This window comes from Saitoella complicata, assembly GCF_001661265.1.
Source record: "Saitoella complicata NRRL Y-17804 unplaced genomic scaffold SAICOscaffold_27, whole genome shotgun sequence".
Lineage (NCBI taxonomy): Eukaryota > Fungi > Ascomycota > Saitoellomycetes > Saitoellales > Saitoellaceae > Saitoella > Saitoella complicata.
In genome coordinates, this window is record NW_017567018.1 from 121,370 (window position 1) to 148,463 (window position 27,094).

The following is a 27,094-nucleotide window of genomic DNA, read 5'->3' on the forward strand; positions in this document are numbered from 1 at the left end:
GCGGTAGTATATATCTTCAGGTTCACGTGATCGTGCGAATTGCATGATGTGTTCGGAGAAGCGTTACCCAAGGATGCATAGGAGGGATATCAGATCACGGAATTCATACGATTAGAACATCCCTGTAGCAGAGACTCAAAGTCGGTGTAACCGCACCTGTCCTCCCCATGACCAAGGCAGGCGCGGACGTCACATGCAGCCAAATTCAGATTCCGTGCATGTAATTCAAAGATCCGTCAAAAAAGTACAACAACTATCATGGCTCATATGGCGACTCTAAGATCGATCTCCATGAGGCAGGTAGCTTCGGCTGCTCGTCCCCGCAACGCTGCTATCGCGCCCGCTTCCCTCCGCTTTATTCGCATCCGCAGCTCCAGCAACCCTGCGCCCGCGGTCCCGGAGGCAGCGCCCGTCAAGGAGTCAAAGCCTGTAACCGAGACTCCTCTTCCCGAGTCCTCCTCTTTTTCTGGACAGAACACCGCTCAACCTGAGCCGGAGATCCTCTCAAAAGATCAGGCGGCGGACAAATCAAAGCCTGCGTTCGATGGCATGCCATCAGCAGCAGATATGTTGGACGCTCTTGAAGGCGCAAAGGCGGAAGGTGTGAAAGATGAGGGTGCAAAGGAGAGCTCATCCGAGGAGGAGCCTCGCGGACCCAAGAAGGATTATGTTTCGTCGCTGGATCGCAAGCGTGAGCAGCGCGCCCAGTTTGCCATGTACGGTTTCCTCGGTGCCCTGATCGGTGCTGGTATCTATATGGGAAGGCCGTTCGATGATGCGGTTGAGGCGCAAAGACACAAGGATGTGCCTAATGATTACAATCCGCTTAGCTTTTGGGAGAGACTGAGGGCAAGGTGGACTGCTCAGACCGAATACTACACCAAGCCTGCCTTCGAGAAGCTCCTCCCTGAGCCGCTCCCAGCACCTTACCAGCGCCCATACACCCTTCTCCTTGACCTCGATGATCTTCTCATCCATTCTGAGTGGAACCGTGAGACTGGTTGGAGAATCGCCAAGCGCCCTGGACTCGACTACTTCTTGGGTTACCTTTCTCAGTACTACGAGCTCGTTATCTTTACTTCTCAGCCCGCAGGAATCGCCATGCCCGTTGTTGACAAGCTCGACCCCTACAAGTCCTATATCTCTGCCGCCTTGTTCCGCGATGCCGCCCTCTACAAGGATGGTAAATACATTAAGGATCTGACGTACCTCAACCGTTCCTTGGACAAGGTCATCACCATCGACCACAACCCCGATGCGTGGTCCAACCAGCCTGAAAACGCCATCAAGCTGAAGCCATGGACGGGCGACAGCAATGACCGTGAGCTTGTCGGCCTCATTCCTTTCCTCGAGTACGTCGCGATCATGGGCTTCGACACTCGTGAAGTCTTGAAGCAGTTCGAAGGAAAGCACGTTCCTACCGAGTACATGGAGCGCGAGAACGCTGCCAGACAGAAGATGATCGCCAACTGGGAGGCCGAGAGGGCTGCCAAGGGAGGCAAGGGCAAGGCTGGATTCATGGGCGGTTTGCTCGGTGGCTCCAAGTCTTCCCGCAAGGACCAGCCCCCGAAGTTTTTCATGGATGAGGCAAGGGAGCGCGGATTGCAGGGTTACCTTGAGTTCAAGCAGTACCTTGAGAAGAACGGTGATGCCATGATTGCCGAGCAGAAGGCTGCTGAGCAGAAGCAAATGCAGGATATGACAATGAGCTTGCAGAAGCTTTTGTTCGAGGGCGCACCCAAGCCGGGCCAGCCGCAGCAGCAGCAGTAAAAGGAGGTTGAATGATAGCATGTGCGGATCTGTAAGAGTAAGATGTGGTACTTGGGCTGTCGATGCTCTGGTTGCAAGGCTTTGCGTTTGTAATTGGTGGTCCGATAATATTTTGGAATCATGGGTGTTTTCTCCTCTCTTCAAAGGACACAATCAGGTTACGATAACGTAAGGCATTGAAAATACAGTATTTTTTACACAAATAAGAGCATAACAACCTACACCGAATCCACATCAGATCTAGAGCTTAGCCCTCAGATCATGCATCTTGTGACGTTCGCGAAGTTCACGGCGGAGGATCTTCCCAGACGCCGTCTTTGGAATAATCTCCAAGAACTCGATTCCGCCTTGCAACCTCTTGAACCGAGCCTTCTGCTTCTGTACCCACTCGGCAAGTTCACGCTTAGTTTCTTCGGTGTGAGGTACGTTCTTATGAAGAACGACGTATGCCTTCGGAACTTCACCCGAACGTTCATCAGGAATACCGATGACCGCAGCATCAGCCACCTTAGGATGTGCGAGAAGGCATTCTTCAAGCTCAGCTGGAGCCACTTGCATTCCCTTTACTTTGATTAATTCCTGGGAGGCGATTAGCAAGAGCTCACAGCAAGATAGCCAGGAAATAGAGGCATGCCTTAATCCGATCAACGACAAACAGATGCTCGAATCCCTGTGGACTCTTCCTAATGACACATTCATCACCCGTTCGTATCCAGCCTCCTTCCAAGAACGTCTCCGCAGTCGCCTTCTCATTCTTGTAATATCCCAGCGTGACTTGAGGTCCCTTGACAAGCAGTTCGCCGGGTGTGTCGTACTCCGTGACCTCTTTACCCGAGGTAGGGTCCACAAGCTTGAGCTCCTGTAGTTGGACACTCGATCCGGCACTTCCATCCCACTGATCTGTTTCGTGACTACAGACCACCACTGTGGCCGTTTCCGTCATCCCGTACCCTTGACGGAAAAGGATACCAGGCACTTTATCTCTTAAAGCTTTCTGGGTTTCGGGTCCGAGAGGAGCAGCGCCGGAGAAGCATTCTTTCACGTGAGCCAGATGCTCAGGTCTCACGTAGGGATCCTTGACAAGGCGAATGACGAGCGGCGGAACTGTAAGAGAATGTTAGCACAGTCCAGCCGATGCGAATGAGCTCACGAACCAAGAAACAGTTTAGCAATCTTGTATTTGACAAGCGTGCTCACAAATGCTGTAACAGACCGTCAGTCATCAAGCTCGACAACGCCGTTCACCGATATACTCACGCTCAAGTTCAAACTTGGGGACAAGAACGACCGTGTTTCCGGAATAGCATTCGGCATGGAGAATGACCACAAGTCCGTAAATGTGATAAAAAGGAAGAAGCCCCAGTACAGTTGTCTTCTCCTTGTGGAACCCGCCATTGAAGGCCACGATCTGAAGAGTGTTGGCGATGACATTGTAGTGGGACACCATCACTCCCTTGGGAAGACCTGTTGTTCCACTCGAGTAACTAAGGAACGCCATCTTCGTCTTACCATCTCCAGGACTCCAGTTCAAAGCAGGAAGCTCCTTCTCCTTACGACCGATATCCACCAAATCCTGAACACTCTTGAACCCCGGTGCCTGGTCCAACACGAAGATCTGATCTTCCGGGATGCCCACCTCCTTGGCAGCCGCAACAGCCGTCTCGAGCATCGGAGAGAAAGTAAAGAGTGCCTTTGCTTCAGAATGCTTCAACTGATACGCAAGCTCAGCACTCGTATACGCCGGATTCGCCGGCGTCACCGTCCATCCCAATCGATGCGTAGCCCAAGTGACAGCCGGCACCTCTAGCAAATTCGGATAGAACGTCCCAATAAACTTCTGTTCTCCAAACTTCCCGTCTCCAAGAACTTTAAACATTCCTTGCGCCAGATGAAGGGTCCTCACCCTCGTCTCCTCCAGCGACCGTTCTTCACCGGTGCTGGAGTCGATGAAGGCTGGGTTGCGGGCGGTGGCCCGACCGTAGCGAGGATCAAATATGAAGTCGAATAACGAGATGTTGTCGGGAATCATGTCGAAGGTGAGCTTAGGCTCATTGAAAGGGCTTGTGAAGACCATCTTGTTGAACGAGGAGTAAGAGCGGTATCACGATCGATAAGGGCGAGCACTTGTAGATTATAAGGCCAAGCGACATAAACCACTGTGCGGAGACGGACTGTCATGCTTGATCTGTCGGCTCACGTGAACAAGCGGATCTGTGTGGGGCATCCTGCCGGTGCTTGATTTTGCGGTCGGGTCGGTGCTGCGATGGGCGAGTGTCTGGGGTGCGGGGAAGCTGGGGGACGTCGGACTGTGGGCAATTGGAAACATCTTTCTATGTTGAACTGTGAGTATTTTATTACTTCTATGATAGAGCCTCATGAAGTTGTGAAGATGTAAAGAAACCTGAAAACTCCAAAAACACCAAACTCATTTCATGGCAGTAGCGCTTGCAATGGCACTTGCACTCGCACTGGCAGCAGCCCGCTTCCTGCGTCTCAGCTTACACGTCTTGGCAACCTCAACCGTAGTCAGCGACGGCGCAGCACTGGACGCGGAAGCAGCAGCCATGGCTATGGACGTCGGAGTGGCAGTAACCTCAGAAACACTCGACACAGACACCGACGAGGGCATCACCGACGCCGAGGTCGAAGTTGTCGAAGTCTCACTAGCGATAGTACTGGAAGCGGCAGCAGAGCTCGACGCAACAGCCGAAGAGACCGAGGCGAGGATAGACTCCTCATCGCTAGCGGTAGACTCCTCGTTGGTCGTACCCGACACAGCCAAGACCTCAACATCCATACACGTAGTGTAGATCTCCTGATACCCCTCCTCCAGAACCTTAGGGAAGTTCCAAACCCAGGCAAGCATGTACAAACCAGGCGCAGTACCCGAAGGAATGGTGAACGTACCCTCACAAGGGATAGGTCCATCACGACCGAGACTATTGTCAGAGTCAACTGCACACTTGCCGTCATCGAAGTCGTGGGGTCCCGACAAGAGGGTCGAGTCTGACAAATCAGACAGGGTGTGGAGTTGGCTGGAGGAAGTGGCGGAGTCGCCGCCGCCGTAAGCAACACCAGTCCAGTACCAGTTGTAGGTTCCGGGACGGGTGGTACCGTTAGGCGCGAGCTTGTCCTTGGTGACGTGACCGTTCTCGGTGTAGCTGGCGACGATGGAGTCACCGGCGTAGGTGGACAAGCGGGGGTACTCGGTCGTGTAGTCCGTCGGATCACGCTGGTTCACACGGCAGAGAGACGCGGTGTCGGGCTGGTTGATCAAGCCGTAGGTCTCGTAAGCATCAATGTGGCCCATGTATCCACGAGGGTATCCGACATTGGAAGAGTTATTGACGGAGGTGATGGTATCAATCCAGGAATGACCCTGAACCATAGTAACGGCGGAAGCCATTAAGGCGGAAGCGACGAGGAAGATCTTGACCATTGCTGCAGTTGTTGATATATTGGACGTCCAGCGTCTAAGTTGTTAAAACGAATGTGTTGTAGTTGGTAATTGGCCGTTTGGCGATATAGGTAAACGAGTGTGAGTGAGCAAGCACCGCTGGCTGTTCGAACGAGAGTTGATGAAGGTTGGTAAAAGTACAGAAGAGAACAGAAAACAGGGCGCTCGGACATCTTTATACCGGCATGCATGGCGCCAGGCTGAGATGCTCATTTCGGATCAGGCTGGTACTTCTTCTACAACTGGTGGTTGGTTTCAAGTGTACAGGTGTCCCACACCCAGCCTCGCCAGCCATCCGAGCGCGCATGGACATACAGGATCCGAACGTTCAAAGGAAACATGAAACGAGTGAGGTTGGAGATAGTAGGGACGATGACCACGGACTTGAAGAGGAAATAGAACATGCAAAAAGCTCATTCATTGACCATCATCGGGTACAAATACATTCTAAAAAAGCCCTTTCTCGAGGGATGACAAAACCGAAAAACAAAGCTTAACTTTCATAAAAAACACAATTACGCCATTCCAGTATATCCCAGCATTTAGTAGAGCTTCTTCTCGTAAGAGTAGAAACCGTGAACATCACCCTCGCGAAGGGCAGCAGAAGACCTCAACTCAAACCTGATCACGCCGTTGATAACATTCTCGCGGAGAATGTCCAAGGACTTAACACCAATGTCCTGCATAGAGTGCTGAAGACCAGCAATGAAGTAAGGCAAGAATTCCCTCAGAGATCCCTTCTCGGCAACGAGACCAGAGACACCCTGGGCAACACGGACCTTGTCACCCTCAGAGAAGTAACGAGCGAGACCAGCGTTGTCAGCGGAAGCGGAAGAACGGTGGTCCATGGCTGCCAAGGAACCCATACCACGGTAAGCCTTGAGGCGGATCCCGTCACGGACAACGGTCTGTCCGGGAGACTCGGAGGTAGCGGCAAGAATACGACCCATCATGGCAGTAGAAGCACCCATGGCGAGCGCCTTAACAGCGTCACCAATGGATGAGATACCTCCGTCAGCAATGCAAGGAACACCGAACTTGGCAGCGAACTGAGAAACATTGAAGACAGCGGTAGCCTGAGGACGACCACAGGCCATAACCTCCTGAGTGATACAGGCGGCACCAGAACCCATACCGATACGGAGACCGTCAGCACCAGCAGCGATGAGGTTAGCGGCCTGCTCACGAGTGACGACGTTTCCGGCGATAACCTCGAGCTTCTTGAACTCCTGCTTGATCCACTTGACCATCTCGAGCTGGAAGACAGAGTTACCCTGGGAAGAGTCAAGGATAACGACGTCGAGACCAGCATCGACCAACTTCCTGAGACGCTCACGGTCATCGGGGCGGGTACCGATGGCAGCAGACACAAGGAGCTGCTTAGTCTCGGGGTCCTTAGAGGCGTTGGGGAAGTGGAGGTTCTTCATCAAGTCGGAACGGGACAAGAGAGCGCGAAGGTTGCCATCCTTGTCGACGACAGGGAGCTTACCCTTCTTCGACTGACGGAGCATCTGGTTGGCCTCCTCGAGAGTAATACCCTCCTTACCGGTAACAACCTCCTTGGTCATGACCTCAGAAAGCGGAGTAGAGTCGGTTCCGTGGAACTGGATGTCGCGGGACGAAACAATACCAACAAGCTTGCCGTGGAGCTTTCCGGTGTCTGAACAGCTATGTTAGCTCGTGTTCACGATTACGACATATGATTTCATCGCGGCAGATCAGATCAGGTCTAAATTTCTCCTCACGATCGTTTGATCGAATGCGGTAGAACGAAAGTTATAGATAATTGTTGATCATCATATCGATCTGCCGCGAATCCATGCAAGTCAAACTTACCAGTAATAGGGATACCGGAGAAGCCCTGATTCTCCTTGATCTGACGGACGTCCTTGACGGTGTGGTTGGGAGACAAAACGACGGGGTCGGTGATGAATCCGTTCTCGTACTTCTTGACCTTGCGGACCATCTCGGCCTGGTCCTCGACGGAGCAGTTGTGGTGAATAACACCGATACCACCCAAAAGAGCCATGTTGACAGCCATCTCGGTCTCAGTGACGGTGTCCATGGGCGAGGACACGAAAGGAGCGTGGAGCTTGATCTTCTTGGTGAACTTGGACTCAAGGGAAACGGCATTCGCCGGGAAGTCGATGAAACCGGGAAGGACGAGGAAGTCATTGTAGGTAAGACCACCGTGGAGCTTAGAGTCCATCAAGTCAGTAGCGGAGAGACCATCCCTGCAGGAGTAGTTCTTGAGCTCCTCCAAAGCGGACTGGCTGTCGAGGAAGTTGGTGCCGTTGGTCTGAACCATTTTCGTCTGAATTGAAATGTTTGTAGAGATTACGTATGGATCAAAACAGGCGATTACGACGAAAGGTAACTCTTGTCCTTCGCGGGGGGTTACCCCCCCTTCCCTCAAATTTCGAGATCGAACTTTTTATGGTCGAGGGAGTGCCACAGTGGCGAAGCGCGAAGCGCGAATCCGTGCGGTGCGGTGCGGTACATCGGTGGCCCTGGATACGCAGTTGTTGGGGAACCCTGATCCCTGCAGCGCCGTTGTTATGATTGAATCTATGTACCCGCTCAGGAGTCTGGCATAGAACAGCAGCATACACCCACATTCTCTTCCTGGCATGGTTCCGGCCGCACCGTTGTCGCCCGTCAAGCCATCGGCTGCTGAGTTGAAGAAGTTGAAGGGGAGCAGTGTGAGCCATATGCGGAGGTTGTCCAAGTTGACGGGGAAGGACGGCGTGGAAGGGCTGTTCATTCCAGGAGTCACCCAAGATGCGGAGGGTGTAACTGGATTGACCAACCGAGTGCGCCTTCAGAAAACGAAAGACAGCAAGTCGTTCCTTGCTTCACGAACATGGATGGATAAACAGCGACAGAATGTTCAGGCGTATGAATACCTATGTCACATCGGTGCTGCGAAGGAATGGATGGAGACGGCCATGAACGAGTCAATACCACCCATTACCGACCTAGAAGAGGCATTGCGCGATGGTGTCATCCTTGCCCGCCTGGCGCGCACTTTTGCCCCGGTACTCGTCACACGCATTTTCGAAGACCCAAAACGCCAATACCGACATATCGACAACATCGACCGGTTCTTTGCGTTCTGCAGATTCGTCGAACTGCCTGAGCTCTTCCGTTTCGAAACCACCGACCTGTATGATAAACGCAACATCCCAAAAGTCATTTACTGCATTCATGCGCTTTCTTTTGTCTTGTATGCTAAGGGAATGATGACCGAGAGGGTTAGAAATTTGGTCGGTGAGTTGGACTTCACTGAAGAGGAGATCTCGAAGACGCAGCGGGGTATCGACGCCGCGGGCGTGAGGCTGCCAGACTTCGGCGGGTTGGGCAAGGAGTTCGGAGAGGAACCGGAGCCGGAGCCTGAGCCAGTGGAGACAAAAGAGGAGAGAATCGCGAGGGAACTAAAGAATGCGTCATGCGAGATCGAGCTATTGCAAGGGCATGCCCGTGGTGCATTGGAGAGAAAGAGATGGGCGGGAATTATGAATGCGCTCTGGGAGAATGAGGACATTATCGCTGACTTCCAAGGGATCGCACGCGGCTTCCTCATCCGTAAGGAAGTCAGTCCGCGGCTAGATATGAGGAGGACCGTCTTCGATGCTCTCGTGCCACTGCAGGCGATTGCGCGTGGGAAATTGGCCCGAAGGCAGATGCAGGCGAGGGATCAGCATTTTGCTTCGCATGAGCATCTCATCACCCGTCTACAAGCGAGGGCGAAAGCGAACGCGGCAAGGAAGTCTTATCTCCAGCATCGCGAGCAAGTTCATTCAAAAGCCACCGTGCTCAGCGGCCTTCAGGCAATTGCACGAGGACGTTTGGCCAGGCAGAAATTCACCGCTCAAAGGGAGGAGCTAGATACGAACAGAGAGATAGTCATGCTGCAAGCCCTTTCTCGAGGCCATTTGCTACGCCAGCGTCTCCTGAGTCAGATCCGTGAGTTGGCTATGAGCCTGAATTCCATCATTGATCTTCAGGCGCAGTGCTCAGCCGCGCTCGTTCGCGACGAACTTCGACGAAAGAAGGAGATCCTCGCTGAGGAGGAACCTAACATAGTCAATTTCCAGGCGGCTGTCCGCGGACATATCGCGCGTCGCGAGTTCCACACCCGTCAACGTTTCTTCCGTGCCAATATGGAGAAGATTGTGAAGATACAGTCTCTCGTCCGCGCTAAGCAACAAGGTAATGCGTACAAATCACTTATGGTTGGAAAGAACCCACCTGTGGGCACCATCAAGAACTTCGTGCACCTCCTTGACGATAGCAACTTTGACTTCGAAGAAGAGATCGAGTTTGAGAGGTTGAGGAAGCTGATTGTGCAGAGAGTTCGTGCCAACGAGGAAGCTGAGCAACATATCGACCAGCTCGATATCAAGATCGCCCTATTGGTGAAGAATAAAATCACTCTAGATGAGGTCATCAGAACGCAGAAGCGGTTCACTGGTCATCAGAGCCATTTGCTGCACAACAATGACCCCGCCGGTTCAGATCCATTCAACCTCAAGGCCCTGAACAAAACGTCACGAACGAAATTGGAGTTGTATCAGACACTGTTCTTTTTGTTGCAAACAAGACCCGAGTATTTGGCTCGCCTCTTTGCACGCGTGCGAGATTTGGGTATGCCGGAGAAGGACATCAAGAAGGTCGAGAATCTCACGATGGTGCTCTACGGTTACGGACAAAAGCATCGCGAGGAGTATCTGTTGCTCAAGCTTGTCCGTCAAAGCATCATCGAGGAAGTTAACAGGGTTGAGAGCACCCAGGAGTTCTTGCGTGGGAACTTTTTGTGGTTGAAGCTCGTTGTTCACTACAACCGCGGCGCGAAATACCAAAAGTACATGCACGATTTGCTTGGACCGCTTGTGACGAAGGTTGTTCAAGACGACTTCCTTAATCTCGAAAGCGACCCCGTCATGATCTACAAGAACATGATTAACAACGAGGAGTTGCGGACTGGGCAACGCTCTTCCCGACCTCAGGTTGTTGATCAAGCTGAAGCAATCAGAGACCCAGAAACTCGCAATGCTTTCATCAAGCATTTGAGTGATTTGCGTGACTTCACTGAGATGTTTATTGACGCGATTGAGAACAGCGTCCGCACTATGCCTTTCGGCATCCGATACATCGCACGCGAGACGTTGAGAGCTGTACAAGCCAAATTCCCAGACGAGGCTGAGACCATCTTGCTCAAGGTCGTTGGTAACTTAATCTATTACCGATACCTTAACCCTGCTGTGGTTGCTCCCGAGCACTTCGGTGTCATTGATGGAGCTATTACCGCTCAGCAACGGAAGAACTTGGGTGAGATTGCGAAAATGCTCACGCAAATATCTCAAGGAAGGTTGTTCTCTAGCGATAACGTGTACCTGCAGCCCCTGAATGAATATGTTGCTTCGGCGATCGGAAGGATGACCAGCATTTACGTCTCGGTCACAGACGTCATTGATGCCGAAACCGAGTTTGAGTTCGATGAGTATGAAGACTTGACGGCGACCGAGAAGCCCATGCTTTATATCAAGCCGTCGGACATCTGTTACACACATTCTTTGGTTGGACGAGAGCTCGACGCAATTGCACCTAGCACCAAGGATATCTTCAGGGACATCATCCGAGACCTAGGGCCTCTCCCGTCGAGCAGCGACATGTTCATGGGAGAGACTGGTGACCAGGAGATCACGTTGACTTTGAACTCTACCATTCAACCGGAAGGAGAAGCCGATGCTGATTTCAAGGCGCTATGGCTTGAAACCAAACGTTCAGTGCTGAACATCATTCGTGTCCAACAGGGCAACTCTTTGATGGAAATTTTGACGAAGCCAACAGCGGAAGAGGATGAATGGGCGTGGCGGAACTTGTTGGAGCATGAGATGTCCAGCCAACAACAACGCTCAGCGTACTCGGATACGCCGGTACAGGATCTGTCTGGACTTGCATACACCGACGTCAAGAGAATGGCATTGGAGAACATCTTGCGCATGGAGGCAGCCGGTAAGATCACTCGGGAGAACGGCTTCCAAGACCTGCTGAATGCTATCGCTATCGACATTCGTACGAAGCACCGCCGTCGTCAGCAGCGTCAGCGTGATATCGACAGTGCGCGTCAGACCTTGGCGCATCTGGATGAGAAGGCTACCTACCTTGCAGGCCAGCTGGAAAGCTACAACGACTACGTGGAACAGTCGATGCTCACCTTGCAGACCAAGAAAGGAAAGCGACGCCCTATCATGCCCTTTACGAAGCAGTACTTCCATATGCGTGATCTCCAAAAATCCGGCAGAGTACCGCGTTTCGGTTCGTACAAGTACTCCGCGCAGAAGCTCTTCGAAAAGGGCGTCCTGGTCGAAATCAAAGGTTACGAACGAGGACAATGGGACAAATTGTATCTCACCATCTCTTGTGATGACGTCGGAATATTCTTCGTCGAGGCATCCTACCATTCTATTCACATCCCAGGCGGGTCGATTCAGCTTCGTCTAGATGACTTGCTTCAAGCACAGTAAGTCAAGCCATCACTCCCTCTGCGTTCTGTATGCTGACTTCTTCGCAGGTTTCAAAAACAACAGCACATTTCTCTGTTTGATAACCTTGTCAAGTTGAACGTGAATCTCACGCTTCATTTGATTTTCAAGAAGGTAAGAAGTCTCGACATGTTCCCTCACCTTTCTGATTGTTAACACGTCCCGCAGTTCTATGTTTGATAATGGCGGGACTTGGTTCACGGCGTCCGGTTTGGGTCTTTTTGTGTGGGACTTTGGCTACGGTAGCATCACTATATTTAATCGGTGAGATGAAATTCACAAACGTTTGAATACTGCTTGACACATGTATTCATACAGCAGCCGGTGCGCAAAGCCAACTATTTAATGATTTCTGTACACGTGCGCGGGTTCGGCCAAAGACAACATTGAGATGCAACGCATACAGATGAATTGAGTAGACTGCAGACCAAGGAACTGTATGTTCTTCGTACCGAAAAACCACGCCAAAACATTGAGTAACATTTATTTGCCCTTAGCAACGGGGGAGCTGTGAGCAGGGAGGCCAAGACAGGCCCAGGATACACCAGACAATGCCCATCCGCTCAGTCCAAACCCCTCATATGCGAGCCTGCATGACAACACAGACACACTCAAACTTTCTGTTTGTAACAGAAACCTGCAGACAGGGTATACCGAACCATTTAACATGTTGATATGGCCCAACCGGAAATTTAGCCACTGGTAACTGAGCCAATGACTGCATTCCAATCCAGGATCACCAAGTAAACCCACCACATACTTTTTCGTAAATCGGTGGGAGTGCCCTAGTACATGGAGGTAGAACAGAAAGGGGAGACAGTATGCTGCAGCGGCTAGCCGACCTTGGAGTCCATTTAACTTCACTGGGCGCCATGGCTTTCGGCCCACATGTTCCCATGGTCGCAATCTGATCTATGCACACACCTGTTTGTATCTACATCGTAGGTTTCGTTGTCCTGACTCCCTCTCAATTGAACTGCCCACATTTCATTCCTTTACGCCACTTGTTGTGCAGGCAATGGTTAACATGTGCAGGTTGTCAACATGTGTATGACACCGCCCGCGTCCTCTAACAGAGTCTAAACCGTCTCAGTCTGTAAAAGGTTGATAAGTTGAAGTATGGTGTACCACTGAGTTCAGACAAGATTTCAGTGGCCCACGCAGCCAGAAGTAACTTAGGAACATGACAAAAAACCTGGTTACAGAAGCTCAATTTGGAGTTGAATCCAGATTCAACAGTGAGAACTGTATGCAGTATAGATTATAATTTGCTCTTGCACCACCTCTATCCGTCTGCTGTGTTACGGCTAAGTTCCAATGTCTTCCCTTGGCAAAAAAAGCCTGAGTACATCGTTTTTTTTGCTACAAACCATCATGCCTGCCTATGCAAGTTTATGCATGTTGATTTGAATCTTTGAAATTCCTTTTCCTTCACTACAGTCTAAAAAATGCATAACTTACCTGGAGACTAAGGGTGTAGGTAGCGCCATTATGGATGAATATTACCAGATCTTTTTCTCCTCTTCTAACTAATGTCTGATCTGTTAAGATTTTCCTGATTTAGCGGAGAACTGACAATCTTGCTTTGTGGACGTGCTTCCCTGAAACCACGTCTAAACTCAGCGATAACATCCGGTCTTACTGCGCATAACATTTGATTGCCAATTTGCATGCACTGTCTGAGGTTGGCTGCATGTTGCGGTCTTAGGGTTAGGGTTAGGGTAACCCTAACGTGCCCCCCTAGGGGACGGGCTTCCTGGAGGCTAGAGTATGTGTTCCAATACCCATTTGGGACCAGCTGTCATATGTGCGACACCTCGCCTAACAGAGTTTGATTAGGCTGCATGAGGTTTAATGAGTTGCTGTAACATCTGGTCTTACCATATGTAATGTTTGATTGCATGTGTAGTTTGAGGTTGGCCACGGTCTCTAGGGAGCCACAGCACTATGGATAATGCGCCGTAGCGCTCTATTGGGACTAGCTTAGATATGGAAAGGCTATATAAAACAGGCCTGATGCCACCTTAGAATCTTCATCAAACACAACCTTCTCATTGAGTATATCACAGTTACCAAGGCTCCAGAATCCTTCCACGACGTACTACCCTGCAGTAGTACATCTGATACAGGTAAAGTGCGCTACACATACCCCTGCGCTAGCGCGTGGCTCAGCTTGGTTTTAGTTTCTTTTGTCTACGCACGCATTCTTACATAGCTCGTCCTGACACGAACACCGACGTTAAAAACCGAAACATCATATAGGGGCGAGAAACAGTCAAACGTTGGATTTGGGGATCTAAGAAAGCGTCTCTTTCACTATCCAAGCTGGAGCTGTCAAACTCAACATCACCCCATTTGTTGGACACCAGGCTATCTGTGGAAGTGGAACCCATTATCAGCCCACCATTACTAGGAGAACACAAGAAAGCGGAGTACGCTCCCTATAACCCAGGCGAGCTCCGAATTACGCGGATTCTGCGGAAGAAGGTGTCACGTTGCGGGCAAACTCGTTTTTTGGTGAAATATGCCACTGGTTGGACAAGATGGGTAAGTCAGCAAAACATTTGCAGGCGAACGTGCCTAATAAGATTTCTAACGGTTTTAGGTTTCACTGAGCCAAATTACTTGCGAAGAGCGGCTGCTTGAGGAATTCCTAGAACCGGAATGTCAGGCAGAGATGCAAGCCCGCAGTGCATGGGCACAGAAGCATGCTCGAAAGCATGCAAGAGAGAGTAAATCAAGATCGCCGTCTGAAATCGCGGACGTGACCAGCGAGCTTTCAGAAAGCCTGCAGCAAGGCATGAATGAAATATCAGTTGATGAATAGTTTGATACTAGTGCACGGGCGGGCCCAGCAGACGAGATACCCAGGGTTATATGGTATTGGAGTAAATGATTAATAAGCATGGTCTTATATCCAGCGTATGCGATGGCACTGTGTGTCCCAAACCAGCTTGTCTGATCTATGCCATAAACAGCTGCACAGCAAGTTCGAATAGGTGCCTTACAGCACACGCTTCACCTCAAAGAAGCGCTTCAGGTAGAATACCTAAACCAGAGGTTAATATTGCCAAGGGAGTCACCATCCAAAGTACATACCTGGAACACCCCCACGCAAACAAGCACAATACCCTGGGTGACACTCCACCATTTCACTCTCGTGTTGGTAGACTCAGCGGTGTTCCTGTGCCTTCGCTCACGGACAACAATGTACTCCTGCTCATCCTTAACCGCATTAAGCAAATCCGCAAGCTCTCTGACCTCCTTCTCCACAGGATCATTGTGGTCCGGGTCATTCAAGTTTTCTGGAACGTAAACAATGCCGTGGACATTGAAGGATACTTCCTTGGTAGAGATTGATGACATCTCGTTGGAGAAGCAGTAGCGGTAGGTGCCATCGTGCTGGGCCTCAAAGGAGTGGTCGCCAGTGGAAGACTTAAGATCAGAAATCAACACCGAATCCTTGGGATCAGTAAGCTAGGTTTATGTTAGTAAGTTTGCGAACACGACTGCCCGTCGGCTGATTATGACAACTACTCACCCAAAAGTCGATATCTCCGTTTCCTCCATCCCCGACACCAACTTGGAAGCTGACAGTCATGGTGTCCCCCCTGTGAAGGCCCTCATGGAAACATTCTGTAATTTGCAACAGTCAGTGCCTGTAAGCGCAATTGTATGCCTCGCAATTGCAAACAGACTTCAGGACCTACCTCGTACATGGGGCGGAACATTAATGGTGTGGGCGATCACCAAGGTAGCTGCCAGCAGCAGGAGAAGAGGTGACCACAGGTGGGATAGCATGTTTGACCCGAGACGGTACAATTGCCTGTCGTAGACAAATGTTGTTGTACTTGCGCAACGGGCCGTCGAGATCTCGCGTTGCCCGTGACGTCGGACGCACGTGAGACTTTTGAATAAAGAAGCAACTGACCAAGGGAAATGCTTGCTAAGCTTTGCAGATAACTTGATTATACTCTTCATCTCATACCGACGATTACCGAAGCATGTGTCTACGTTACCGGTACTGGTGCCATTATGCACGACGATCCCCGTACACGGTACAACGTCTCGAGCGCTCTGCGATTTCGAAGAGATCACAATTACAATTAAGAGTATTACCAGTCAATTCGGTAACATGGAACACGCGGCCGAACCACGGATTAAGATTGCCTATTCCAGTCTCCCACCAACACTACTGACACCCCAAGCACGACATGTCCAGCTCACTTTTCTCTACCCTTCATCGTCCATATTCATCTGGACAGGGACTGACGCAGCAATGGGTCCAATCAGTGTTGGTATGCCAGGCTTGAACGGCGTAAACGTTGCACGGTTGCAGCAGGCCAGCGGCACCGGGGAGGCAATTGATCGAGTAATGAGACTACTAAGTAAAGACCCCCTGCCATCAATCCGAACCACCGGTTACTGACAAAGTTCGTAGCGACACGTCTGAGGCGACAAGTCTTTATAGCAGGCAACCTGCCATTCGGAGGAGATGAAGCGGAAGAGGAGACGCGGGCTTTACTGGCCGAGATCATCCGTCTGGAGAAAGAAGAAAGCCAAAGCCAAGCGAACGGAGCATGATTCCTCGATCGTACCAGTTGAAGCTGGCCTTCCATGTTGGCAGTTAGAAGATGCCACCGCGTCAATCATGTCGGGTCTTCTTTAACGTCATGGAGTTACCACCGTCGCGGGTCCGTTTGACACCACCTTCTTCAAATCGGAACAATGGATATCCGACTTCTGTCGCAAGGACAACTAGAGACCGGATCAATTTAGTTCATGGAAGACTGGTATTGCCTATTGCTGACTGCCACCACAAACCTTGTTTCGGACTCATAGAAGTGCTTGTGGTTAGAATGATCTTCTGGGGTCGAGTCGGCCCCTTTTTCTTCACCTTTTCGAAGTACATCGGAATGCAGGTATGCTCAGCTTTCAGAACTTTAAATGCCCAGGTTCGAAGCCCTTGATACCTACCGGTCCACCCCTCGCAGCCAGCTACAAAATGACGCAGTCCGCGCGCAGGAGGACGAAAGATGCTTGAGAGTCCTGAGCTCGCAACATTAGGAGACCGGTACAGGGAATCATTTCAAAATTGATATTAATGTAACCGTTTATCTACAATCGTATAGAGATTACCCAACATTATTCATATCTCAACTCCAAAACCGTTTCCGTCCAATCATAAAAACACTACCTTAACGCCTTGCCTGAGTGTCACGGTACTGCTCACCGGTAACCTCGTTATCCATCTGCATACCCATACCAGCCATAGGAGCAGTGAAGTCGTTCGACTGAGACATCCTACCCTCGCCGACCTCGCCGACACCAATCTCCGACGTTCTGGCGGTGGCGGTACCCTTCTTCTGCGACGTCAACTCAATAGAGTTGTCAGCGGAGTCTCTGGTGGTAGGCAACTCCACAACAGTCTGGCCAGGGCCGTAGGTAGACTCGACGTACTCAGTACGCCAAAAGCGGGTGTCACCCTTCGTGAGACGCTGAACCCAAGGAGGCAAGATGCCACCCTCCAACTTCCAGGTCCAGTGCTCCTTCTTGTCAAGCTCCGGAGGCTGAATGCGACCACCAGAGATGACACCAACAATCCAGGTGAAACCGTTGAGGAGGATGTAAGAGCAGATACCGGCGATAAGTCCGTAAGCGATGGAGTAGGTGAAGGGCATCAAGGCGATGGTGAGGAAAGCGGGGATAGCGTCTCCAGGGTAATCCCAGTTGATGAAAGCAGCGGACTTGATCATCATACTGCCGACAATGACCAAGGTGGATCCGGTAGCCCACGTAGGAATGGAAGCGAAGATAGGTGCGAAGAAGATGGAGATGAAGAAGCCGAAACCGATAACAATGGCGGTGATACCCGTCTTTCCACCCTCCGAGATACCAGCACCAGATTCGATGAAAGCGGTGACGGGAGGAAGACCCATTAAAGAACCAATGGAGATACAGGAGGCATCGACGAGGTAAGCAGTGGCGGATCCTTCGAAGTCCTGGGTGCGGGGGTCGACGAAACCGGCGAACTTGGCCATAGAGTATAAAGTACCGGTGGTATCCATGATGTCGACGTACAAGAAGGTGATCAAAGCCAACCAGAGGTGACCACTGCTAAAGTCCCAGTCTTGAACAGCGGCGGTCTTCTCAAGCTTGTGGAAGGTCACAACCTTCTTGAAGAAGTCGAAGTTGGAGTCACCAGCATCAGTGTGAGGGAACTGAGTGATGACCGAATTACGAGGCCAGGAAGTGATAGAGACGATTCCGATACCGATCAAAATGGCACCCTTAACCTTGTACATCAAGAGGATGGCGGTGACAACACCTCCCAAGAAGATACCGATCCACATGGTGGGGGACTGAAGCTTGTGGGACAAACAAACACCGTTCTCATCCTGGTACTCGGCAGGACATCCACCAAGACCAACGATAGTGGCAGAGTCAGCTCCAATCACACCAAGTCCAGCACTGGGTGCAAGACCAATGATGGTAAGGTACAATCCAATACCGGCACCGGCAGCAAGCTTGATCGACGCGGGAATAGCACGAGCGAGCCACTGACGGATACCGAGAATGGACAACGCGACGAAGAGAAGACCCTCAACGAAGACAGCAGCCAAAGCCTGACGATAAGAGACGTTTCCGGAACCGTGGTAACCGACGACTTGGTAGGTGAAGTAAGCGTTCAAACCCATTCCGGGAGCGATACCAAGGGGAAGGTTGGCGAGGAAACCCATGCAGACACAGGCGATACAAGCAATGGCGCAGGTAGCGGTAACGATATCACGCTTCACGACGGACACACTGTACAAAGTGTAAGCTTCAGCTCATGCGGGGTACAAGGACATGAAGCGTACCACTCAAGGTAAGAGGGATCAACAGCGCAAATGGTATCGGTAGGGTCGACAGGGTCACAGATACACGTTCCTCCAGAGTCCGAGACAATAGACGAGTTCACGGCGATGATGTAAGCCATGGCGAAGAAGGTGGCCAAACCGGCACGGATCTCGATGGAGAACTTGGATCCAGCACGCTCGCGGGGGTGACTGCGCAGAAGGCCATGAGTAACCGTACGACAGAGTCTGTCAGCGCAAATCAAGCGTACCCGCTGCCTTCCAAACGAAAGTGGCGACCGATGAAGGAGCGCGCAATGCGCAAGTTCAGGTTTTCGATCACGTTGTTGAAAATCATGATTGGCGAGTGTTACCCACGGGTGGGAGAGGTGATCCTGGAGAGACAGGTGCGGGCGGGGAAAGACGCGATATAAAAAAAGAAGCGAATTCCTGACGCCCAACGGCGGACATCGTTACTGAATCGGTCGGGTACCAATATTTTTTAGTTTGACCGACGATAAGCGTAATGAGACAAGTTCATATGGGAGGTGCGGTAAGGAGGGGCGCTTCGGCGACCATCTCGGTTCTGATTCGCCGCGCGCGGAAATCGATGCACCGAACCCTGCCATCAAGAAAATTTAATGAGGACTAGAACAACCTTTGAGCAAGGAACGCAGATACGTTAAGCTTCCATTGGTCTTCGAGGCCTCGGAGTCTGGCTGAAATCGGTAAGTTCAAGCGCCGGTGTTTGCATGCGACCGCCATTCGGGCGTTGTCGGGACCCTGGCGTGAACGCGAGTGTATAAGGTAGCATCTAAGTGTTAAACGTCCCTGCTTCTGCTGTTGCTGCGGCTCACCTAACGCAATGCATCTTCATCCTCTTGTCTAGTAATTCCCAATCCAACGATATCATCCTCTCCAGCCGCCATCGGTAATGATGTCTGACGATTGTCTTCCACCGCCTTCATAAGCGCCTTCACCAACTTGGCCGTATCAAAGGCTGCACCAGCGAGCTTTTGCTTATAAGCTTTGTCAACCACAGCCCCTTCGGCTTCAGTATCCATTCGCATTTCGTTGACCTTAGTAGCACATCCTTCGAGATCATTGACAATGACTGAGATGGACGTGACTGATGCCGGGCTCAACGCACGCGAGCGACTGACCACGTTTGTGACAGTCTCCACAATGTCATGCATGTGCATGCGGAGTTCAGGCAGTGCAGCGTCTGCACGAATGGATGAGAGCAAAGCCTGAATGTCCTCGACGATTCGTTCTGTCTGAGTTTCGAGATGTCCCTGTAGCTCTTGTTAGCGATCGTGCAAAGACTAGTAATTGACTTTCATACCTTCAACTCCTCAAGCTCATCGCGGCCATCTCGATTGCCTCCGTACGAGCTACCACTGATTGCGCTCCACCTCTCATTCATTCTAACAGGCACTCTCCTCGGCTGCTGCTCATTCTCATTCTCACTACTATAAGCCGACGCAGTGTGCGGGATGAGATTGCTCGGAATTGCAGGCATGGGTCCCGTCAGCGGAGGCGGCGAATCAACACTGTAGTGCGAGGAGCTGCGACGCCGGAACGTGCGAAGCGCAGCGGACTCGCGAACGACCTTGGTACGCTCACCGACAACTGACATGCTCACCGCACTGCTACCGCTTTCAGAGACAGTATCATCTCCATCATCGAGGACTGCTTCACCGTTGCTCGTCGGCCGGAGACGGACAATGTTGACGAGTTCCACCACAGTTCCGGACAGATGGCTCGCCGCAGCATCAACCAGGCTGATAGGCGACAGACCTCTTGCAGCGATATGGTTCTTGCAAGCAGTGATAAGGTTGCTGCACGTCGCACTCAACCTCTGCCTCAACTTCATCACTCGCTGCAACACCTCAGGAGCCACACCATTCGGCGCTTGATCCAAGTCAGCATCGATCGCCCTCGTAGCAGACAACAGTCCCTTCATCGAGTCCATCATCGCTCCCTGCAAGTTCGACGAACGCGCAGAAGAAAGCAAATCATCCACAGCGGCCTGGAAGTTACCGAAATGCCCATCATCAATGGCGCCATTCTCAGCATGTAAATTGCTCCGGTCGACCTGTGCTCTTCCAAACACCGAAGTGGCCCTCAAGGACCTCAACTGTGCTCGTGCCTGAGAGTGCATTGATTTCCAATGCGACACCTCCGCCTGGAGCGTAGAGAGCTGCTCCCGCAACTGATCCGTTTCACTCAAGTTGGTCGACTCGCGTAACGACAACGACTTCATCTCCTCCAAGAACTGCATCGCTTCCCGTCGTACTTGCTCTGTTACCTCGTGCTGAACGCGCAAATCCTCCTTCAGCTTGGCATTCTCCTCGCCCAATCTTGTCCACTGCCCTGCTTGTCCTTCAGCTTCTCGTCGTCTTTGCTCGGCCACATCTGCTGACTCTCGTGCTGACTTCAACTCCTCATTCGCCCGGGCCAAGTCAGACTCCAATGCGGCAACCCTAGCTTGCAAACCTGCGATGTTGGCCTCGTAGTCAGTAGGTGCTGCAGGGCGTGCGGGCACAACTTGACTTGCTGGCGAGCTGGCCAGCGCTCTCGAGGCAGATGTGATGCTTGCGTTGTCGCTCAAGATACCGCCGTACAAGGATGCACTGGAGACAGACTCATGTTGATTAGGCTCTTCGGGGTATGACTGGGCCGGTTGCGACTCTTCTTCATCTTCACTTTCCTCAACCATTTGTGATTTGTTCGGAATAAGAGTATTCGACTGGAAAGTCTTCGGCTGCGGTCTCACCTCCGGCGGTCCCATAACAACGGGGGCTCTTGCAGGCGACCTCTCCCTCTGCGCACCAACACCTCCTTCGAACTCCGGATACCTCCTCACCAATTCGTGATACACATCCGTTCCCAAATCCTTGAACCTAGGCGGTGGCAGCGTACTCAACTTCTGCCGTGCCTGATTTCTCTTGGGATGGTACTTTTCGTTCTCGGGCAAGGACCTCGGTGCGACAGTACCTCCCTGTCGTCGCGAGAGTTCATCGAAAACATCTTGGCTCAGTTCCTGAAATTGCTGTCGGCTCAGTCGCAGCAACTTATCGCGGGCTTTGTGTTGCCTGTCGGAGGCCGGGTCGTTGTTGAGGCCGGGGCCAAGGTATCGCTTGAGTGCCGCATGGTAAACACGAGCAGTCTCCAGGTCTCCAGGTCTAACAGGCGGTCGCAATCCCCCACTACCTACGTTCGAACCAACATTCGAGGTACCCCCCCTTGAATCCTCCGAACGAAGGGAATATGAGCTCAACGCCGGTGAAGCCGGCCGTGCTTCCCGAGGAATAGTCGGCGGACCAGGACGCTGATTGTATGCACCGTTCTGCATACCGTACAAGAAGGAAAAGACCGTATGGTTTGTGCTGGGTGTGTCGTACTTCGAGGATGGCTGTTGAACGTTCGGTCGCGAGCACCCGGCCCTCCCAAACACACGCGCACGTACTGCAGCCGCAGAAATGAAGGGAAAGGTTAAAACAAAGGAATTAATTCAATGCAAGAATAATCAAGAAACACAAAACGCCAGCCATGCCAAGATTCCAAGCAAAAAGTCCCGAGAGAGAGTATGTCAAAAGAAGTGAACGGCGTGCAGTACGGGCAGCCGTGGGTGTGCCTCCTGCCATCGAGCGAGGACCTCCTGGATCTCGCCGTCTGGGTCTGTGCATGCCTCCAAAGCCGTTGCAAGCTCAAGGATACCCTTTCCTCCTACGTCTGCTTCCTCGCGGTTATCCGTAATGTCGACGTTGATGACATGAACAGGGCGGTTGAGGTTCTCTCCCCGGTTGATCAGATCTGTATTTCGTGCGTTAGAACAATTACTATTCAGCCAATTCAACATCCACAACGCACCATCGCAAACAGCATCAAAACACCTCTCTTCACACGTAATCACCACATCGAACGTACTCTTGTGTTCCTGCCACCTCTCGGGCGCTTCCTTGATATTCCGATTCCGATCCAACATGGACAACAGCCCGTTCGCCGTATACAGCTTCTTGTCTTGCGCCGCAAGCTCTTGGTAGATCTGATTGTACGGCGTGCCAAACTTGTAGATATTCGGCCTATCCGCTGCTGGACCTGGTAGACGGACAGCAGATCCGGTGCCGTACGAACAGACATTGAACCCCGCCTTGCAGAGCTTGTCGTGTGCGTCCATGGATCGATTCTGGTTTGAAGCGCATACAGTCGCAAAGAGGAGCTTCATGTTGAATTGTGAGAACAGTACTGTCACTGGACACTCACGTAGGTATATATCGTACGCGGGTCTCACCAGCCACACAGCCAACCAGCCGAGAGCACTCCCGAATGGACTTGGACCGTGCGGGCTCAAACACAGAGCTTACCCGTCAAACCGACAATTGCGATCAGATATTGCGTCCATGGAAGAAGCAGAAGCCGAGTCGCAGCAGCATGTGAAGCGGATATCACTCGATCCGTCCGTGCTAAAAGCGCAACCGCAAGAATTCATCGTTCGCGACTACGCCTATAACCCCACCGATCCACTCTTCCACGGCCCCACCCCTTCCTCCTCTCCCCGCTCCTCCCTCTCCCTCGACCTCGAACAAACCCGCCTCGACGGCCCACCCTACGACGAAGACGCCGACCTCGCATCTCCACAATTCCAAGGCCACGGCTTCGCGTTCCAAGCGAGTCACGAAGATGAGGAAGTCCATGGACGCGCGATCGCGTTATTTGATTTCGTTCCTGAGCATGAGAACGAGGTTGCGTTGAGCGAGGGGCAATTGGTTTGGGTTAGCTATCGACATGGGCAGGGGTGGTTGGTTGCCGAGGATCCGGCGACAGGTGTGTGGAACCTTACTCTCTCCTATCACAAAGATCACAGCTAACAAGTGCGTGGTACAGGCGAAAGCGGACTAATACCCGAAGACTACATCCAACTAATCGGCGACTTTACCGGCGAAGAACTCGGCGTCCTCCACCCTCAACTCTCTCACTCATCGCACCTCCAGCACGACCCATCACTCCCTCCAGAAGAGGAAGCAGAATCAAATCTCGAAGAAGACGAATGGATTGACGAACCAGACGATACAGACCCACCACGGGCACTTTCTCCGGCACTACCAGAATCACAAGCGACGAGTCCGACGCCGTCGCAGCAGTTACGGACGCCGGTGTCGAGAAGGACGTCGCAGATGGGTGGGTATGATGGTTGATACGCAATTGGGCGATACATGGGAATGGACACGGCAGAGGATGTGAGGAAGACTGTCGCTGGACGATGGTCTGGGGATATAAACATGTTACTGGATGGGTTTAACTTAGGCCTGTGGACTGGCCATGGGCAGGGACTGTTTAGATGTGCCATAGGCATTGGGTTGTACGTGTGAGGCACGCTTTCATATATTGTTATCCTTGATACTCTCCTCATAATGTTTTACTAGACTACCTATTTCGATGAACGGGGTTTTCGGGTACTCCTACGTTTGGCATCGGGCTCCGCTACGGGCTCGGGCCGTGAGTCACCCGATTCGCTTTCTCCAACCTTTGCTTTTCGCTTCTTTGACGTCGTCTTTGGCTTTGCAGCATCCTCCTTCGGGGATGTATGCGCCTCACTTTCCCCACGCACCTCTCTCCAAATCTTCCACTGCATGTCTCTTGGCGAGATCTCTTCCTCCGCCTCTTGGCAGATCTTTTCAATAGCAGTAACAACCGCTTTATACTCCTTCAAGGTGTATTTGAGGTCTTTCCTACTCTTCAAGCCCAATACCTTGACAGCGGCTTCATCAGAGTAGAAGGGTGCATCATCACGGACGATGCCCAGAATAAGCGAGCCAAGAGCGGGCCCGACGCCGCGTAGAACGGTGATCTCTTTCAAGGCTTCGTCCAGAGTGAGAGCCGGGTTGAATGCAGCTTTTGAGGCGGCTGCCACTGCGCCATCACTGTTCCGAGCGACGAGGGCGGGCAGGGTAGGCCTTCGCTGGCCGTGCTGCATCTTCCATTGCAGAAGGTCCTTGAGCCCGTCCAGCGTAACAGCTCGGCTCTCCCTTATTGACTGGACGACTGGAAGATCCATTGGTCATTGTGCATGCGGTGTTGTGCGCAGGCTGCTCTCCTACGTCATGCGGCACTTCTCGCAGTTGACGTCGCGCCCGCGTCTCTTCTGCCATCCTGAGCCTACTCAAAATAACAAGGACCCCCCCCCCACCCCACCCAACCCACCAGCATTCACCAGCATTCACCAACCATTCATCCACAATGCCCATGATCGAAAACCTCAAGAACTTCATCCGTCACGGCAAACAAGCAAGGCAGCAGCCATCGCCCGCGAATCCTAACCCGCAGCCGCATCACCAGCCTTACTCCGATCCTTACCCGGCGACAGCCAACGTCGACGCCCATCCGAAACGAGATGCCGTTGTTGCTGCTGCTCAGCAGAATGTTGGGCATAACACTCAGATCAGCAAAGGTGCTGTAGCAAATGCGCACCAGGCTGTTGCTCAAGCTGTGCATACGCCCGAGCAGGTCTACATTCCGGCCGGTGCGCAAGTCCCACAAGGCGTTCAGGAGGAGAAGAGCGGTGACAAACGCGAGTACGATGAAGCTGCTGCTCGAATCGTCGCGGAGGAGAGGGAGGCAAGGGGCAAGTTGCCGAAGTACCCGTTACTGGACGAGAAGTACAAGCTTATTGAGAAGATGGGAGAGTGAGTTATCCACATGAGCAACTGTCAAATGAAAGCTAATGGCGACTCGAAGTGGTGCATTCTCGAACGTTTACAAAGCACAAGATCGCAAGACGGGAAACATGGTCGCAGTCAAGGTCGTCAGAAAGTACGAGTTGAACGCCAGCCAGGTTAGTACTCATCTACTTCCACCCCCCCGTTTTTCGCGCAATCCACTGCTGCACCTCGATCCTCGGACCTTTCTTTACCGAGAGAACATTGGGAGTGCATGCTAGGCGTTACATATTATCCTTGCTTTTTTTGGTTCATTATCTGATCGCGTCTTGGTGCGATTAGGGAGACAAGCATTTACATGCCACTGTCAAGCAGAAACCGAAAGGAATCGAGGTGCGCAGTGTTCTTTACTTTTTGTTCTCAAGTAGAACCGGAAATGCTGATACTCGTGTCCATAGCGTGCCAACATCTTGAAAGAGGTCCAGATTATGCGCAATCTTAATCACCCTAATATCGTCCAGCTGTATGAGTTTTCCGAGAGTCGGGATTACTACTTTTTGATCATGGAGCTCGTTCCTGGAGGAGAGTTGTTTCATCAAATCGTGAGGTTGACCTACTTTTCGGAGGATTTGTCGAGAAATGTGATTACGCAGGTGGCTCATGCCGTTCGGTATCTGCATGAGGAGAAGGGTGTCGTTCACCGTGATATCAAGCCGGAGAACTTGTTGTTCGAGCCTATCACGTTCATTCCGTCAAAGACCCCCAAGGTGCGGACGGGTGAGGATGAGGACAAGGAGGATGAGGGAGAGTTCATCCCTGGTGTTGGAGCTGGTGGTATCGGTCGCATCAAGCTCGCCGATTTCGGTCTCTCCAAGGTCGTTTGGGATTCCCAGACCATGACGCCTTGTGGTACCGTCGGTTACACCGCGCCCGAAATCGTCAAGGACGAGCGTTACTCCAAGTCTGTCGACATGTGGGCCATGGGCTGTGTCCTCTACACCCTTCTCTGTGGGTTCCCTCCCTTCTACGACGAGTCTATCCAAGTCTTGACCGAGAAGGTCGCTCGCGGTCAATACACCTTCCTCTCACCATGGTGGGACGAGATTTCGAAGAGTGCGCAGGATTTGATTTCGCATTTGTTGACCGTGGACCCGGAGAAGCGATACACTATCGACGAATTCTTGGCACACCCCTGGATCCGCGGTACGGATGAGGAGACTCAGCCGGCTGCTGATGCTCCTCCCACTGCTGGGTTGCACAACCGCCAATACGATTTTAGCTCGCCTATGTCTCTCGACACCCCCGTTCGCGCCAACCGTACTCCCGGTATCCCCGAGACACCTGGAGGCACCCGTGCTGACTTCCGTTCGCCTGGTGTGGTTGCCTTGCGTGAGGTCTTTGATGTCTCGTATGCTGTGCACCGAATGGAAGAGGAGGGTGCACGTCGCAAGAATGCCAAACATGGCAATTACCGAACGGGTGGCTTCGCCAACCTGAATGCCATGGACGAAGACGAAGAAGCCGAAGCCGAAGCCGAGGCCGAGGACCGTGCATCTACGACCGTCGGCGGTGGTGCCACTGGCGGTATCGAGAACGATCTAAGGAAGGCGACGATCGATCCAGCGAAGAAGCGTCGTGTCGAACCTATGGGACCACCGAAGACTGGTGGAGTCGGCGCTTCGAGTCAGAGGCGACGTGCGGGTGGATTCGAGTTGAATTTGGATAAGGCTACGCTACTGGGAAGGAGGAATAAGGGACCTGGGCCCGCTCTTGGTGGGCTAGGTGCGGCGGTTGGCTCGAGTCCATTGGCGAATACGCCTA

The 27,094-nt window shown here is 52.0% G+C and overlaps 12 protein-coding genes across 12 annotated transcripts; 4 read left to right on the forward strand and 8 right to left on the reverse strand.

The window, feature by feature from the left end:
- The first annotated feature begins 235 nt into the window (after positions 1-235).
- On the forward strand, positions 236-1,807 carry SAICODRAFT_32027 (NIF-domain-containing protein). The gene has a single exon (XM_019168086.1). It carries the CDS (start codon positions 259-261, stop codon positions 1,768-1,770), a length of 1,512 nt encoding a protein of 503 aa, XP_019021373.1. The 5' UTR covers positions 236-258; the 3' UTR covers positions 1,771-1,807.
- Positions 1,808-1,890: 83 nt separating this feature from the next.
- Positions 1,891-4,025, reverse strand: SAICODRAFT_174577 (acetyl-CoA synthetase-like protein). The gene is made up of 4 exons (XM_019165807.1): positions 3,028-4,025; positions 2,925-2,972; positions 2,405-2,874; positions 1,891-2,349 (listed from the first exon to the last, which is right to left on the reverse strand). Exons 1-4 carry the CDS (start codon positions 3,842-3,844, stop codon positions 2,011-2,013), a joined length of 1,674 nt encoding a protein of 557 aa, XP_019021374.1. The 5' UTR covers positions 3,845-4,025; the 3' UTR covers positions 1,891-2,010.
- Positions 4,026-4,195: 170 nt separating this feature from the next.
- On the reverse strand, positions 4,196-5,209 carry SAICODRAFT_27712 (uncharacterized protein; the record flags this gene model as incomplete). Its single annotated transcript, XM_019167051.1, has 1 exon — positions 4,196-5,209. One exon carries the CDS (start codon positions 5,207-5,209, stop codon positions 4,196-4,198), a length of 1,014 nt encoding a protein of 337 aa, XP_019021375.1.
- A 560-nt stretch (positions 5,210-5,769) lies between these two features.
- SAICODRAFT_67858 (inosine-5'-monophosphate dehydrogenase IMD2) lies at positions 5,770-7,535 on the reverse strand (the record flags this gene model as incomplete). The annotated part of the gene is made up of 2 exons (XM_019170341.1): positions 5,770-6,887; positions 7,064-7,535. The coding sequence occupies 2 exons, from the start codon at positions 7,533-7,535 to the stop codon at positions 5,770-5,772; spliced, it is 1,590 nt and encodes a 529-aa protein (XP_019021376.1).
- A 322-nt stretch (positions 7,536-7,857) lies between these two features.
- Positions 7,858-12,073, forward strand: SAICODRAFT_73541 (uncharacterized protein; the record flags this gene model as incomplete). The annotated part of the gene is made up of 3 exons (XM_019170869.1): positions 7,858-11,753; positions 11,805-11,889; positions 11,944-12,073. 3 exons carry the CDS (start codon positions 7,858-7,860, stop codon positions 11,953-11,955), a joined length of 3,993 nt encoding a protein of 1,330 aa, XP_019021377.1. The 3' UTR covers positions 11,956-12,073.
- A 2,669-nt stretch (positions 12,074-14,742) lies between these two features.
- On the reverse strand, positions 14,743-15,610 carry SAICODRAFT_85275 (supernatant protein factor, C-terminal domain-containing protein). Its single transcript, XM_019171399.1, has 4 exons — positions 15,486-15,610; positions 15,317-15,411; positions 14,875-15,252; positions 14,743-14,824 (listed from the first exon to the last, which is right to left on the reverse strand). Exons 1-4 carry the CDS (start codon positions 15,574-15,576, stop codon positions 14,780-14,782), a joined length of 609 nt encoding a protein of 202 aa, XP_019021378.1. The 5' UTR covers positions 15,577-15,610; the 3' UTR covers positions 14,743-14,779.
- Positions 15,611-16,973: 1,363 nt separating this feature from the next.
- Positions 16,974-18,969, reverse strand: SAICODRAFT_61990 (uncharacterized protein; the record flags this gene model as incomplete). Its single annotated transcript, XM_019169880.1, has 3 exons — positions 16,974-18,582; positions 18,636-18,824; positions 18,884-18,969. The coding sequence occupies 3 exons, from the start codon at positions 18,967-18,969 to the stop codon at positions 16,974-16,976; spliced, it is 1,884 nt and encodes a 627-aa protein (XP_019021379.1).
- A 249-nt stretch (positions 18,970-19,218) lies between these two features.
- SAICODRAFT_174652 (uncharacterized protein) lies at positions 19,219-22,088 on the reverse strand. Its single transcript, XM_019165809.1, has 2 exons — positions 19,957-22,088; positions 19,219-19,906 (listed from the first exon to the last, which is right to left on the reverse strand). The coding sequence occupies exons 1-2, from the start codon at positions 21,967-21,969 to the stop codon at positions 19,469-19,471; spliced, it is 2,451 nt and encodes an 816-aa protein (XP_019021380.1). The 5' UTR covers positions 21,970-22,088; the 3' UTR covers positions 19,219-19,468.
- Positions 22,089-22,155: 67 nt separating this feature from the next.
- On the reverse strand, positions 22,156-22,854 carry SAICODRAFT_97423 (RNA polymerase II subunit A C-terminal domain phosphatase SSU72). The gene is made up of 2 exons (XM_019172104.1): positions 22,488-22,854; positions 22,156-22,430 (listed from the first exon to the last, which is right to left on the reverse strand). Exons 1-2 carry the CDS (start codon positions 22,840-22,842, stop codon positions 22,207-22,209), a joined length of 579 nt encoding a protein of 192 aa, XP_019021381.1. The 5' UTR covers positions 22,843-22,854; the 3' UTR covers positions 22,156-22,206.
- A 163-nt stretch (positions 22,855-23,017) lies between these two features.
- SAICODRAFT_27718 (uncharacterized protein) lies at positions 23,018-23,812 on the forward strand (the record flags this gene model as incomplete). Its single annotated transcript, XM_019167052.1, has 2 exons — positions 23,018-23,441; positions 23,502-23,812. The coding sequence occupies 2 exons, from the start codon at positions 23,018-23,020 to the stop codon at positions 23,810-23,812; spliced, it is 735 nt and encodes a 244-aa protein (XP_019021382.1).
- Positions 23,813-23,962: 150 nt separating this feature from the next.
- SAICODRAFT_21758 (uncharacterized protein) lies at positions 23,963-24,695 on the reverse strand. The gene has a single exon (XM_019166465.1). The coding sequence runs from the start codon at positions 24,670-24,672 to the stop codon at positions 24,046-24,048; it is 627 nt and encodes a 208-aa protein (XP_019021383.1). The 5' UTR covers positions 24,673-24,695; the 3' UTR covers positions 23,963-24,045.
- A 658-nt stretch (positions 24,696-25,353) lies between these two features.
- On the forward strand, positions 25,354-27,039 carry SAICODRAFT_42289 (Pkinase-domain-containing protein; the record flags this gene model as incomplete). Its single annotated transcript, XM_019168696.1, has 3 exons — positions 25,354-25,449; positions 25,616-25,666; positions 25,732-27,039. Coding segments are annotated over 3 exons (1,455 nt in total), but the record flags the coding sequence as incomplete, so codon positions are not given.
- Positions 27,040-27,094: the final 55 nt, after the last annotated feature.